At 41.6% G+C, this 16046-nt stretch overlaps 1 protein-coding gene across 2 annotated transcripts in view; it reads right to left on the bottom strand.

The window, feature by feature from the left end:
* Positions 1 to 16046, bottom strand: part of LOC137380100 (FYVE, RhoGEF and PH domain-containing protein 3-like) — a 263386-nt gene that overhangs the window by 46023 nt on the left and 201317 nt on the right. For both annotated transcript variants that reach the window (XM_068051736.1, XM_068051737.1), the window contains 3 exons: positions 14488 to 14644; positions 3675 to 3813; positions 630 to 688 (listed from right to left, as the gene is read on the bottom strand). In XM_068051736.1, the coding sequence (XP_067907837.1) occupies positions 630 to 688; positions 3675 to 3813; positions 14488 to 14644 (355 nt within the window). The remainder of the gene's footprint in view (positions 1 to 629; positions 689 to 3674; positions 3814 to 14487; positions 14645 to 16046) is intronic.

The raw sequence follows: 16046 nt of genomic DNA, 5'->3' as shown, positions 1-16046 counted from the left end.
TCTGGAAAAGGGAGGAAACAAGTCTCTAAAAACTGTAAGGAGACAGTTAAAATGCTGTCTGCTAGATGGTTGGGTCTATGAACAGAGAGGCTAATTGGTTTTTCCACAACCAAAGGGCTAGGGCTCCAGATAAAGGTATCTGCATTTTCAGCATATGGCAGTGAAAAGTGAACGGCAAAGGTCCAGATGTTACAGGTGACTAGATTAACAGTCCCAGTCACACAGTTGACTTCCACAGTACAAAAACATGAAATGTTTGTAGACGTGTTCAGGAAATGTTGTGCAAAAGCTCCTTTGCTGCTGAACTGCCAGACAGAGATTGTGTGCCCCCATTGATCACAGCAGTTAATACATTTCTGCAAAAGTCAGAAAAGGAACTTGCATAATCAGAAACACCATTGTTTAAAGAATGAGGAGAACTGAAACTGTCTGGTTTTGTTCTTTGTAAAAGAAAAAGTTATAAAATACAAAAATATTTTCAACTAAAACAAACAACGAATGGACAATATACAACAGGTAATTTTACTTCCACAGAATTCATTACTCATTGGGATCATAGCACTTAGTTCCCAATAAAAAAGTACACAATGCAACAAGTGTAGTACAAAACAGTACAATAATTTTCTCACCATTTTCCTAATTGCCACATTGGAATGGTTAGCTGCCGTTGAAATAAGCTCTAATGATTCTGAAATGGAAAAAGATCTATTCAGCCGATAAAATTCACAGTTTATAAAAACTCAGTTTGAAAAAAAACTACATTTTTGAATCTTAACAGCTGCTTATGGATTTAAAATATGGAGACTGGATGGGAAAGTGGGGTTGATGTGGTAGATCAGCCATGATTGAATGGTGGAGTAGGCTCGAGGGGCTGCACGATCTGCTCCTACTCCTATTTATGTACTGAACAGGAACTTGAATTTGTTTCCATTTCTCCTCCTCATTCAATTCATCTCCCTCAAGGGTATGGATCCATGTATGTTGATAACTCACTGATATCTGATCCAACTACTTTCAAGTGTGAGCCTAAATGGTGAGCATTAGCAGGCTACTTTACTGTGGGAAGCATCACATCTGATCCATTAAGCATGAAGTTAAGCACCATGGGTACGACGATAGTCAAAACAAAACAAAAAAACAGTGAGCAGAAATTAAGTCATTTGGCTCACTACATCTTTTATGTCCTATTTCAGGAACTGCATTGACCATTTTTCATTCTCCTCCAGCCAATCATCAAGCTCGTATTTCCTCTGATGATTTAGGAACATACTTATTTCTATTTTAAATATTAGATAGTTATTCAGTGTACAAATTGTTGATTTTCAAACTTTGTCAACAAACTTTTTTTGGAACAATTTGAAAATTTATTAGAACGCTATCTGTTTCTTACATTAACAACTTGGATTCAGATATTCAGTGCAAACTGATCAAATTTGCAGACAATACCAAGCTAAAAGGGGCGATTGAATCTAAGGAGATAGTCAAGAATTGTAAAGTGATTTTGATGAAATACACAGGTGAGTAAGTCAATGGCAAATTTTATTTATTATAGACAGGTGTAGAAAATACAACATACTGGGAAAAAAATGGGTGACATTACATCTTCCAAATTGATGTCTAACTGGCAAAATCTGAAATTGAAAGAGTGAAATATGAAGGTGAAAGATCTTGGGGTTTCAATAGACTAGACTCCCAATATGTCCAATTACAGTGGAGCAACAATTAGCAAGACTAATGGAAAGCTGAGCTATACAGCCCTGGGAATAGTTCAAAGAAGTGCAGAGAGGCTGATGCAAGGATTAGAGAATTGACTTAAGATTGGAGAAACTGCAGCATTTTAGAGGTGCAAGGAGGATACAGAGAGATTATTTCATAAAGGCGCATGCAAGATAAAAAGTGGTGTAGAAGTTGTTCCAGCATACTACTTCAAATTAAATGACGATAGTGGGGAGAGGGGGGGTGGGGGTAAGATATAGATTCAAACCAGTGAAAGGAAAATTTAGTGCTCTTGTAAGGATGTTCATTTTCACAAAACTGATCAACAATTGGAATGGACTTCAGGGAAGAGCAGTGGAAGCAAAAAACCTGGAATCTTTAAGAAACAGTTGGATACTGTGAAAGGAGAACTGTGCAGTCTTTTGGGCAGATGATCAAGACGGATTAAATTACCTTACCCATCCAAATCTATCTTGTGAGAACAAGTCTGATTTGAAGAGCAGGTGATCAGCTATGTTCAAAGACTGGGCCATTGCAGGAGGAAAGACACATTTTTCTGCCGTTGCAAGTTCAATGTTTGGTGCTCAACAATGTTATATATTCTCAGTAACTTGACTCTTGACTTATTTCAAAGCAAAAACCAACCAAAATCTAGGTTGTGTTCACCAAGTGCCTAAAGTTCACTTCGTGATTTAAGCTCCCAAATGCAATGTAAACAAGTACTAGTACAGACTATTTGCTGTGCTACCTTTAGTTTATAATGTCGCCTGGTTCTTTCTACTCTCTACACATATCACATCCATTATTTCAAACTTAAATCACATCCTTTACCACCCTACTTTTATCATTTTTCCATGCTCCACAGCTGAACATATTAGCCCAATGATCTAAAACCTTCCTGATTCACAGATGCACACCAGAATATTCTAACTGCTCTAATCTTTTTCATGCAATGTGCTGCGGCAACATTCCACATTTGGTCAAATAATATCCCGAGATATTTTCCTTCATTCACCTCAATGTTACACCATTCATTGTGATCATGTTTGTTGTTTTTAAACTGTATGCATTAAGTTTCTAATTAACAATTGCCACCTGCCAGTTATCTATCTGCCTAGCTGCTCGGATACTGTAGGTGAAAGCTTTCTCTCTTTTCCCATAATATTCTTTCATACAGAAGTCAACACTTGCAAACTTAAAACTTTCTCACAATGGCTCCATTACGATTATTATAAATATCGTCAGCAAGAGTTCCAGAGCCAATCCCCGAGCTACCTAGCTAAGCACAATTGCTCAAATAAAAATGATACCACTGGGTAACCATCCTACATTATCTTTAATCCGGGCAATGTTCTACTTTGTGCCACATTTACGAAAGAACATGCTGTGGCCAACAGTAAGATGTGATTATTATTACTTCCATTTATTTGTACAGCCACTGATCATTTCTCACTGCTGACGATGACAGATGCTGCACACTTTCACTTCAGACACTAACTATTGTCCATAAGACGACATGCAGGTATGTGCCCTCCTATGCAATTTAATCTAATTTCAATATTTTCAACAGCAATAACTCAACTGATTTTTAAAAAGCTGACGTCCGTGACAAGATGCATAAATATTTTCGGTAACAGGTCTCAGCCTCACTCTCATACCCCCTTCTGACATCAGATGTGAATGACCATCCTGCCTTCTGAATGATGATCAGGTAAGAAATGTCTTTTCCAATCTCTATGCATTGCATGACACACCAACATAATTTAGTGCAGGAACACAAAAGCTCACCAAAAAAACATTACAATTTTGAACTTAATAACAGAAATGCTTCCCAAAAGTGGTTCAGGAAGGCACTTTACATCACTGCACACTTACCGAAAAAATTTCAGAGCTAAATAGAGTGTTATTGATTCACATAGAATAGACAAACTGTTCCTTTTTTAAGGTTTGTTTCTTACTTTCTGCATCTTTCCTATCCAAAGAATCCTCAGGCAGTTTCTTTAAGTAATCCTTCAGAAGCATCTCGTAACGGGGAATGCGTTGCACTGGCTCCAACATGTGGTGTTGCAGTGTCAAGTTACCACAAACATCTTGCTTCTGTTAAATTAAACAAATTAATTGATCAAACAAAGCAATCAAATTATACATCTCAAATAGGTAAGAACAGTAACTTGTAATTTCACCAGAAGACATTTTTCATATTTTAGCTAATATGAAGCTGAGGCTCTTCATTCCCAAGCCTCTAGTTCAGCTGCTAGGTTTTTGAAAGCAGCCACGTGTTCGGACGTTCTCAAATTTTCCTTCTACCCAAGTCCCTTTGGGGAAGTATTGTGCTCTAACTTTGTTTCTGCACTGACAACACAGCTGAGATTGGGAATGCTGAGAATCTGCCATCAGCCATTCCACCACACATTTTGGTTTAGTCCATTGATTATCCAAGCAGTTGCTTGTTAGCATCATTAGAAAACTTGTGGTTTTGATCATAAGAACTAGGAGCAGGAGTAGGCCGTCCGGCCCCTCGAGCCTGCTCCGCCATTCAATAAGATCATGGCTGATCTTTTCGTGGACTCAGATCCACTTACCCGCGCTCCCACAGTATCCCTTAATTCCTTTATTGTTCAAAAAGATATCTACCTTAGCTTTAAATACGTTTACTGAAGAAGCGTCAACTACTTCACTGGGCAAGGAATTCCATAGATTAACAACCCTTTGGGTGAAGAAGTTCCTTCTTAATTCAGTCCTAAATCTGCTCCCTCTAATCTTGAGGCTATGCCCTCTTGTCCTAGCTTCACCTGCCAGTGGAAACATCCTCTCTACTTGTATCTTATCTATTCCCTTCATGATTTTATATGTTTCTATAAGATCCCCCCTCATTCTTCTGAACTCCAATGAATATAATCCCAATCTACTCAGTCTCTCCTCATAAGCCAACCCCCTCAACTCCGGAATCAACCTAGTGAACCTCCTCTGCACCCTCTCCAGTGCCAGTATATCCTTTCTCAAGTAAGGAGACCAAAACTGCACACAGTACTCCAGGTGCGGCCTCACCAGTACCTCTCTGCTTTTAAACTCAATCCCTTTAGCAATGAAGGACAAAATTCCATTTGCCTTCCTAATTACTTGCTGTACCTGCAGCCCAACCTTCTGCGATTCATGCACAAGGACACCTAGGTCCCTCTGCATAGCAGCATGCTGCAACTTTTTACCATTCAAGTAATAATCCTTTTTCCTGTTACTCCTACCGAAATGAATGACTTCACATTTACTAACATTGTATTCCATCTGCCAGACCTTTGCCCACTCACTCAATGTATCTATGTTCCTCTGCAAAGTTTCACAATCATCTGCACACTTTGCTCTGCCACTCATTATACATACAATCTTTCTCATATATTGTTGTTTAGCTATGTATACAATCCTGCATTAAGCTATGTTGGAACAGTCTTTTAACAATGAGCTTTTTTGATTTAAAGTGCTTTTAAGAAGCTACATGACCCCTCAATTTTAACTATATACATGGCCAAATCTCACCTAAATGGGAACAAAATCTCCATTAACATCTGTTTTCAAACTTCTGCTTTTTTGAAAAAAATTGTACGTTTGCTTGGAACATATGTTAGCCTGGTAGATGGTGCTTTGCTGACATCAGGAGTGATGTGAAATGAATTATAGAATCTGTGCTTTTGCTGGTCAATTTCGGGTGGCCTTAAAAAAACAATTACTTCTGATGAAAGGTCACAGACCTGAAACATTAACTTTGCTTCTCTCTCTACAGATGCTGCCTACCTGCTGGGTATTTCCAGCACTTTGTTTTTATTTTAGATTTCCAGCATCTGCAGTATATTGCTTTTATTATAACTACTTCTAGACTAGCTTCAGTTTAATTATTTTACCTCTTTTGTTAGAAGGACTGGCATCCTAGCATTTTTCAAAGCCTGCTCAATGCCACATAATCCCAAGACCGACAGCACAAACATTTCATTCTGCTATATATTGCACTGGAGGACAAAATGTGCACTACAGAACTTAAAATCCTATGTGCGTGCATTTTATTTAGTCGGAAATACATCAACAGTTTTCTCTCAGCGACTGCATTCTCTGGAGAAAAAAAAAAGGTTATTGGGTATTTATGCAAAGCCTATCATTTATCTGGTTAAAGAGAAGGCTGAAGCAGAATTAATACAGCTTCAGATATTATTCTGCACACTATACATTTGGGTACTGAGGACACAGGCTTGATACACTCGGACTTTTGTGTTCCGTGTCAGTGCGCCATTTTCCCACACTCTCTTGGCCAGTCTGGACAGAGCAGTGGAAGCCTTTCCCATGCGCTTGTTGATTTCTGTATCAAGAGACAGGTTACTGGTGATAGTTGAGCCTAGGTAGGTGAACTCTTGAACCACTTCCAGAGCGTGGTTGCCGATATTGATGGATGGAGCATTTCTGACGTCCTGTCCCATGATGTTCGTTTTCTTGAGGCTGATGGTTAGGCCAAATTTGTTGCAGGCAGCCGCAAACCTGTCGATGAGACTCTGCAGACACTCTTCAGTGTGAGATGTTAATGCAGCATCATCAGCAAAGAGGAGTTCCCTGATGAGGACTTTCCGTACTTTGGTCTTCGCTCTTAGGCGGGCAAGGTTGAACAACCTGCCCCCTGATCTTGTGTGGAGGAAAATTCCTTCTTCTGAAGACTTGAACACGTGTGAGAGCAGCAGGGAGAAGAAAATCCCAAACAGTGTAGGTGCGAGAACACAGCCCTGTTTCACGCCACTCAGGATAGGAAAGGGGTCTGATGAGGCGCAGCTATGCTGAATTGTGCCTTTCATATTGTCATGGAATGAGGTGATGAAACTTAGTTGCTTTGGTGGATATCTGAGCTTTTCTAGTAGTCTGAAGAGACCACGTCTGCTGATGAGGTCAAAGGCTTTGGTGAGATCAATGAAAGCAACGTAGAGGGGCATCTGTTGTTCGCGGCATTTCTCCTGCAGCTGACGAAGGGAGAATAGCATGTCAATGGTCGATCTCTCTGCTCGAAAGCCACACTGTGCCTCAGGGTAGACATGCTCGGCCAGCTTCTGGAGCCTGTTTAAAGTGACTCGAGCGAAGACTTTCCCCATTCTGCTGAGCAGGGAGATTCCACGGTAGTTGTTGCAGTCACCGCGGTCACCTTTGCTTTTATAGAGGGTGATGATATTGGCATCGCGCATGTCCTGTTCCCTCGTCCCAGCACAGGCAAAGCAGTTTGTAGAGTGCTGAGAGTATAGCAGGCTTAGCACTCTTGATTATTTCAGGGGTAATGCCGTCCTTCCCAGGGGCTTTTCCGCTGGCTAGAGAATCAATGGCATCACTGAGATCCGATTTTGTTGGCTGTACGTCCAGCTCATCCATGACTGGCAGAGACAGGGCTGCATTGAGGGCGGTCTCAGTGATAACATTCTCCCTGGAGTACAGTTCTAGGTAGTGCTCAACCCAGCAGTCCATTTGCTTGCGTTGGTCAGAGAATCCTTGGCATCAGGTGGCAGGACCGCATCTCCAACACAGAATTCCTCGAGGCGGCCAACATCCCCAGCTTATACACACAACTGAGGTCAGCGGCGCTTGAGATGGCTTGGCCATGTGAGCCGCATGGAAGATGGCAGGATCTCCAAGGACACATTGTACAGCGAGCTCGCCACTGGTATCAGACCTACCGGTCGTCCATGTCTCCGCTTTAAAAACGTCTGCAAACGCGACATGAAGTCCTGTAACATTGATCACAAGTCGTGGGAGTCAGTTGCCAGCGATCGCCAGAGCTGGCGGGCAGCCATAAAGGCGGGGCTAAAGTGTGGCGTGTCGAAGAGAGTTAGCAGTTGGCAGGAAAAAAGACAGAAGCGCAAGGGGAGAGCCAAATGTGTAACAGTCCCGACAACCAATTTTTTCTGCAGCACCTGTGGAAGAGTCTGTCACTCTAGTATTGGCCTTTATAGACACTCCAGGCGCTGCTCCACAAACCACTGACCACCTCCAGGAACTCACCCATTGTCTCCCGAGACAAGGAGGCCAAAGAAGAAGATGATACCTTTGGGTAGTACAAATGGTGAAACTGTGTCCAAACTAATAATAAAGCTTTCAATACCGTTAAATGTGCAAAAACTCCATTTAGAAACATAGAGAGATACAGCACTGAAACAGGCCCTTCGGCCCACCGAGTCTGTGCCGACCAACAACCACCCATTTATACTAATCCTACATTAACCCCATATTCCCTACCACATCCCCACCTTCCCTCAATTATCCTACCACCTATCTACACTAGGGGCAATTTACAATGGCCAATTTACCTAGCAACCTGCAAGTCTTTGTCTGTGGGAGGAAACCGGAGCACCCGGCAGAAACCCACGTGGTCACAGGGAGAACTTGCAAACTCCGCAAAGGCAGTACCCAGATCTGAACCCGGGTCGCTGGAGCTGTGAGGCTGCGGTGCTAACCACTGCGCCACCCCATTTGATGAAAAATTTTAATTAATACCATCTCAATTATGAGAAAATATTGAGTTGTTCTAAAAATTGTCTTTCTAATGCTGGTCTGGCTTAGCGAGTTCTCAATTTGGGATGTTGGAACATTTAAGAACAGAGGTGTAGGTGTTTACCATTTGGCTAATAAGCCTGCTCATCATATTATTAGCCACGGCAGGTTAATCTTTTTAATTCTGGAACCTCGCCTTTTCTTCATGTTCCTTAATAGCTTTACTTCCCAAGTATGACTGTCCCTTTTAAACACCTCTATTGAATCCTTCCGGGCAGTCCTCCCACTACCCAGTAAAGATTCACTTTGAATTGGTCTAGTCCTATGATTTATGTATCCATGGTCTGATTTCCTCGATCAGAAAGGAGTCTTTCCCCATTTATGGCAATTCCATTTATTACTTTGAACATCTCAATCAGTTCACTTTTTAATATTCAGCCGCAAGGAAAAGAACCCACTGCTAGTCTCTTGTGTGTCTCGGTCCCTTTATCCCAGTTACTGGACTTTCTCCAATGCTAGAAGTTCCTTCCTAAACTTAAAACTGAACTCAGTACTCTAAATGAGGCCCTATAATTTCTCTATATTAGTACAGCACTATTTCCTTGCTCTTGAAATTTATGTATCTTGTAATTTACACAACATTTTATCAGATCAATATTAGTTTATTAAATGCTGGGGCTCAGCCCAACCTGTTTACCAATCCAAGAACGCATCCCCTGCCCTTTTTAATGTTAATCTAACTCTGTTTGCACCTTCCAACCAATTTCCTATCCATGAATCTCGATTTTACCTCCTAATTTCTTGTGTTGTATTTGGTCAAATCCTTTTGAAAATCTAGGTATATGATCTTCCCTTATTACAGTCTGTCAAAAAAAAAACTGTAGTTGGCGACTTTCCTTTCACAAAATGATGGTAATTTTGCTTTTAAGTGCAAACTTACTTGGTTCCTGAAAGTAGATTCAAGCAATTATCCTACCAAATAATAAACCCATTACTTAATTGTTCTGTCCCTTCCTTTTGAATAATGGTGTTGTATTTGCATCCTCCAATCTTTCTCTTAACTAATGTGATTTTTGGGTAATTTAACCAGTGGACTTATGATTTTATTGTTTGAGAATTAGCTTAATCAGCATCAGTATAATTATTAGCTTGATTCCGCTGATAGTACTCATCTCAGAGTCAAAAGTTTGACAATTAAACTCACGCCAGAACTTGAACACACAATGTAGGCCAACATTCTGCTGAGGTAAAGGTCTGCAAAGGAAACCCGACCGAGCCCGAATGCCGAACCCGGAAGTGCGATCCCACCCGAAACCGACACATGTCGTTGGGTCCCGTCAGGGTCAATATGTCAATACCTGGGTAAAGGCCTGCTACCCAATTCGGCCCGACGACTTGTCGGGTTCAGGTTGCACTTCTGGGTCCAGCATTCGGGCTCAGTCGGGTTTCCTTTGCAGACCTTTACCTCACATAAAAGGCTATCCAACAGGGCATTGCAGTCCTTTACATTGAGGTACTGAAGGAGTGCTGCATTGTTGGTGGTGCTGTCTTTCAGATAAGATATTAAACTGAGGCTTTGTCTGCTACTTCAATGACTTCGGTTGATGTTGAAGCTCTCACAGCACAATTCAAAAAGTAGGGGTTTCTCCCAGTTTCTGTCCAAAATTCCAACCTCAACTAACAAACCAAAACCATTCACCTCATTGCTGATCGTGAGAGCAGCTGCTGCATTTAGCTACAAAACAATATTCACTTCACTTCTGAGATCATTGTATGTGAAGCATTTTGAGCCATGTCTGAAAAGACACTGTATAAATACAAGTCTTCCTCATTGTTAAATGAAATTTTCCTCAAGAATCTGAGTATCAAAGTGGGGCAATGAAGTAGCTACCAATCTGGAACACCACCTTGGAAATAATGACCGTAATCCTATTCAAGACCATACTGAAACTAGGGAGAGATTTTGTCAGGATTTTCATTATAGAGGTGGCAAAGAGGAACCAACTCTGGTTTTGGGTCAGAAACCTGTCTCCTGTGGGAAGCTGATTCAGATTGCAATTTTCAAATGGGTAAATTAGTGTGGAGACGGGTTTTAGTCCTCTGAGAGCCAGTGAAATTGAAAATGGCAGTGGGGCAGATCAAATGTGGGGCTCATGTAGACTTCCATGGCAGCCATCACTGAGGCTGCTTGTTGTCCTGAGGGAGAGATTTGCCTTCCACAGCACCAGAGGGGTGTGAAATGTCACAGGGAAGCTGGAGGCCTGATACTAGGGACAGGGCAGACCCTTGCTTCATCAATGTTGACCTGGATGTAATGCTGGAGGCCTTGAAGGAGAGGAAGGAGGTCTCTTCCCAAAGGGTGCCAGGAGGAGGCCACCTCATTATGCAGCAGGGCCACCTCTCTGTTCAGTGTTATCCCCCTCCCCTGATGAGCTGTCTCCTTTCAGGGCCTCACTGTCCTTAAGGTTCACATCTCTGGAGGGCCATGTTATGGAGAGCGCAGCAGACCACCACATTGACTAAGACCCTTGCAGGAGAGTATTGAAGTGTGTCACCTGACTGATCACATCTTCACAAACCCGATGGCCCGCTGAGCAGGTGGCATTGGTCTGTTCGCCTCAGTGCCTCTGTCTGGGGCTCATTTAGAGGGGTCAGTAGCCATCAAGGGATTTCCCTTGTCCCCTTGGATCTATCCATGCACTTTGGGGGATGGAGTGATGGATTGATGCAGCCTGGACTGGCAGAGGATGAAGGAGTCATGGCAGCTGCCAGGAAAGCGGGTGCACACATAAAGTAGGCTCTTGGTTGTGGTTGCAGACCAGTTGGCTGTTGAGGGAGTAGAAGCTCTCCCTGTTGATGGATCTCACTGGCCAGTTGCTGGGTGCCTTGTTGGCCACATGGGTACAATCGATGATGCCCTGCACCTGGGGGAATCCAGCAATGGAGGCTGAACCTCCATATCTGTGCAGGCCCATTTGTGTCAAAATGGATGTAGCACCCTGCCCTCCTGAAAATGGCATCTGTGACCTGCCTAATGATTTGCCACCTAGGTCCACAGTGATTCCTGGAACCACAGAAGTTTAGGGCAATGGAGACCTTGATGGCTGGCAGGGGATGCTAATGGGGCTACGAGGCCTCAGGTTATTGTGAGTCAGAGCACACAGGACTGAGACCAGCTGCCTGGATAGGCTCCTATGGCATTGGCAGTCATTTGCAGGTAGCTGACTCTTGGGCTATGCACCCGCTGTCGTCGGTAGTGCCCTCTTCCCCTTACAACTCCCCCCTGCTGTGCTCCTCTGGCCTCCTGCTGTCCAGGAGGCTCCATCTGCCACAGCTCATTTTGGCTGCTGTGTCCAATGTCAGAGTATCCTGTTCCTATCTGACCTCCCTCAGCTGGCTTTGTGCATTCACCAGGCCTTCCCCTGCCAGTCCAGGTGCCCTGCAATGCCAGCAGCTTCACGCCCCTCTCCAGATTCCTGCCACTCATCACTGAGAAAAGCAAGTCTGACAGCTGCAGCAATGGCTACTCTGTGGCACTTTGAAGCAGCTGACTTTTCTTTTAGGCCTCTGCAGTCTTTAAACAGCCCTTTCCATAGCCCTCATGGCCCCCTGCTGTGTTCACGTCTTGAACACCCTGTCATGTTCCCCACATGGCAGCCTCTATGTTCCCAGCTTTTAAAAGTTAAAAACTGCTGCTGCCAAGCCTGTTAATGAGCTCTTCAATGAGCTCAACAGGCAATTGATTGCAGTTTTGCGTGCCCAAGCTGTTCCCTCCTGCTGGAGTCCCTTTAAAAATGGGGTCACATTCCAGAGGCGGCAGTTCCAGCTCTCATCCCTGTACCCGCACTCAGCCGGCTTTGAAAATCCAGTCCTTTAACTCAGAACAGGTTTCCAGGAAACTCCAGTGAATTTATTACCTGCCTGGCATAAGCAGCACAAGTCCACATGATTTTAACTGCCAGACATCATTTAAATGCCGCCAGTCCACTTCTTGCCTGGAATGGTCATGAACAGAGCACAGAACGGCTGTTGGCAGCTGAAGATTAGGTGGCTATTTGCTGCTGCCAGCTTCCAGCTAAGTGGTGGGACTGGACTACCCTATGAGCAATGTCATCAGACACTTATCGGCTAATTATTAAAAACATATTCATTCTTAGGAGTACAACTTACCAAAAGACTGCCACAAAGAGAATGTACATTTCAGGTTAAATTTGCTCAACTGAGCATCGGAACAGGAGTAGGCCATTCAGCCCATTGAGCCTGCCCCACCATTCAATATGATAATGGCTGAACATCCGCTTCAATGCCTTTTTCCTACACTATCGTCATATCCCCTTATGTCATTTGTATTTAGAAATCTGTCAAACTCTGCTTTAAACATATTCAATGACTGAGCTTCCACAGCCCTCTGGGGTAGAGAATTCCAACGATTCACAACCCTCTGAGTGAAGAAATTTCTCCTCATCTCTGTCCTAAGTGGCTTCCCCCTTATTTTGAAACTGTGTCCCCTGGTTCTGGACTCCCCAAACAGGGCAAACATCTTAACTGCATCTACCCTGTCTTTCCTTTTAAGTATTTTGTTGGTTTCAATGCGATCACCTCTCATTTTTCAAAACTCTAGAGAATACAGAACCTTAGAACTGACTTGATTCAGCTGGATTAATATCTTTAGATCGTGATCCAAAGAATCCAGTCAGTATAAATCATTAACAATTAATCACATACACATCCACTGAACTGATTGGAAAATTATTAAGGATATACCATGTAAATGACATACTTCATGTGCCAATGTTTCATTATACCTTAGAAATGAGTATATATGACAACTCCTGGATCCTCACTAGCACATAATTGATACAGAGCCAACCTGGAATAATATCTGTCCATAACAAAGTCTACTGCTGAAGGTTGTATTATTATATTTTAATGATTTCAAACTATTCCTTTGTTTTCCCCCTCTTTAATCTCTAATTTCTTTTACTTAGATTTTTATATGATTTCTCTGTCATAATCAATTCTTTGCTGTACTTTTTCTCAGTTTTACTGTAATAGACCAGGATAGTCCCTAAAATCAGTAGGCCTTGGTCAGTTCCAAAGTCAGGTGTACATCACTTTGATGTCACAACAGCTATTCCCACTGGAATTATAAATTATCAGGCTATAAATATCATTCTTGTTTAGAAACAATGACAAAAATCCACTTCCCATTTTCAATGAATGGTTAAACTTCCAAGCTAAAGCTTAATATACAAACAGTCTGAAATCATTTCAGTGCAAGAAGACAGATAGTCAAGGGCAGGTTGCTACCGACTTCTTTTATGCTACACTAGCCAAGACTACTAGGTGCACATGGACTTTGAGATTTGTGCGCATACCCTATGTCAGTCCTTGTTTGTATTGCATACCAATAACTCACAATGACATAACCATCATATGGACGCAATGTCAGTGAATAATGTGGCCTGTACACAAGAAAAATGAGATCCTGAGCAGGTATGTAACCCTTTACCAATTATGAAGGCTGTCTCTTAACCATAAAATTTGCATTGGAATCATGCCTGGAAAAACAAGTAGAAAGAAATCCATTTATCTTATGACATTCCACTTTTCTGGAAAAATTGAGCTTCATCTCCAGGATGTGCAGTTTCACTCTGGACCTATATTTCATATACTTAACCCCAATTGACGAGAAATAAGCAATAGGACAGCCAGGCCCAAATGCAAATCAAACAGGTTCAAAATATCGGATCTGTGGAGAGAGAAACAGAGTTAATGTTTCAGGTCAGTGACCTTTCATCAGAACTGGCAAAGGTTAGAAAAGTAATAGGTTTTAAGCAAATAAAGCAGGGGTGGGCCAAGAGATAACAAAAGGGAAGGTGTAGATAGGACAGAGTCACAGAGAACAACTATCAACACCTTCCCTTTTGTTATCTCTTGCCCCACCCCCTCATTTTTGCTTAAAACCTATTACTTTTCTAACCTTTGCCAGTTCTGATGAAAGGTCACTGACCTGAAACGTTAACTCTGCTTCTCTCTCCACAGATGCCACCAGGCCTGAATATTTTCCAGCATCTTCAGTATTTTGCTTTTATCAAAATATCACATTCTTTCCATATATACTGGGTTCTAAAATTGAGAACATATCACCCTACATGTAGAGTCATGACTTTTATTTTTATGTCCAGTTAATTCTGGGTTCAAAATACAAATATGCACTAATAAGAAAGCAAATGTGCATATTCCTACATAATGTAGAGAACTCACTTGAATGTTCTGAATGATGGATTTAAATTGGGTTGACCGCTGCATCCAGGAGTTCACCAGGTCCATTGCTCGGTCAAAATTCTTTACATATTCCCCATACATCTTTAAGAAAGGAGCCAGTTTTTGAAGAATATCACCTATTCGAGGGTTTTTGTCCCTGCAATTGACAGAGACACCAAAATTATTATAGTTTTAGTTTGTTGCAAAGATGTCAAGTTAATTTCAAAGTGCAGAGTGTAAAATGAAGTAAACCAAGCCTCCAACTTGCTCCACCACACTGAGGTCACTATAGCCTTTAATGGCAGTCATTGACACCCTCAGCAAAGCTATTACATAAATGTAACAACATTTGCAGACTGCAGCGAATGTCATGTGAACCAAACCTCCAAGAATAAGTCTACAGTTGGAAACCTTAATGACAGCCAAAGAGGTGTTGGGAAAATTACAGCAATGATGAGACAGAGAAAGGGGAAATTGACAGAGAGGAAGAGTGCGACAACGTGAGACACAAGCAGAAAGACAACACATTATGAGAAATACGCAAAAATGATAGAAAAATAGAGAAAAAGTGCAACATAAGCAGAAAGATGTAAAAAGAGGGAAGAGAAAGAGTTAACGGAATTTTTTTTTCTGCACGCAACACCATGGGACACCAACTATTATTCTATTGAGTTTAGTGTAGAATAAAAAATTTAAATTGGACATCCGGAGGTATATTTAATAAGAAACTTACTGGCTGTTGATTATGATGTGGAATTGCGTCAGATTGGCTACCTATTCCGAGAGCCAAGGATGTTATGTGCTGAGAAGGATTAAAAATATATTTTCTATTGCTCCTTAAAAAGCAATTTCCTATTGCTCCTTGGATGTTCAACACTCAAGGCTGTGCAATAAATACCATTTAACCACCCTCGAAAGAGGCTGAACTAAAAAGTCTACAATTAATGTTTAGCTTAATAAACTTGCAATGAAAATTCAGTGATAAATAGCTTTGAGTACTTCTGGGTGTTCACTGTTAAAACAAACAATAAAACTCTAACTTGTACATTAAATCACCATTCACTTTCTATAAAAGGTTTCCATATAATAATGTATATGTTTCCCTGTCACACTGTAAAAACATGACTGGTGCCATTGTTGACATATCTGCGATGAATGTGCAGGTTGTGAAACCTTCAGCCTTTCAGGTTTGTCAGTCAAAACCACTTAGCAAGAAAGAAAAACATTCTATTCTTCATTTGACTTGAATTTTCAATACTAAAGCAATCACTGAATTCCTGTTTTTGGCATGTGAACTAAAAGACTTCACTGATGAATCAGCATTATAACCAAGGCCTCAAATCACAAAATTATTTGCGACTTAAAAATATTTAACACTTAAAACACAAGAACCGGTGCCATAAGCAGTGTCTAATGCAAAGTAGTTACATCACTGTCAATTTCACATCTTTTGATAAACATTTTGTCCACAGTAATTCCCCCAGAGGTGGACATTGCTCCCTTGCAATTCAGAAGCTGTTCCTTTTTTCATAATAAGATACTTGCAATTATATAGCGCC

This window comes from Heterodontus francisci, chromosome 19 (assembly GCF_036365525.1).
Source record: "Heterodontus francisci isolate sHetFra1 chromosome 19, sHetFra1.hap1, whole genome shotgun sequence".
Taxonomy (NCBI): domain Eukaryota; kingdom Metazoa; phylum Chordata; class Chondrichthyes; order Heterodontiformes; family Heterodontidae; genus Heterodontus; species Heterodontus francisci.
The sequence above is the reverse complement of the archived record's forward strand: the minus strand, read 5'-3'. Positions and strand labels throughout refer to the sequence as shown.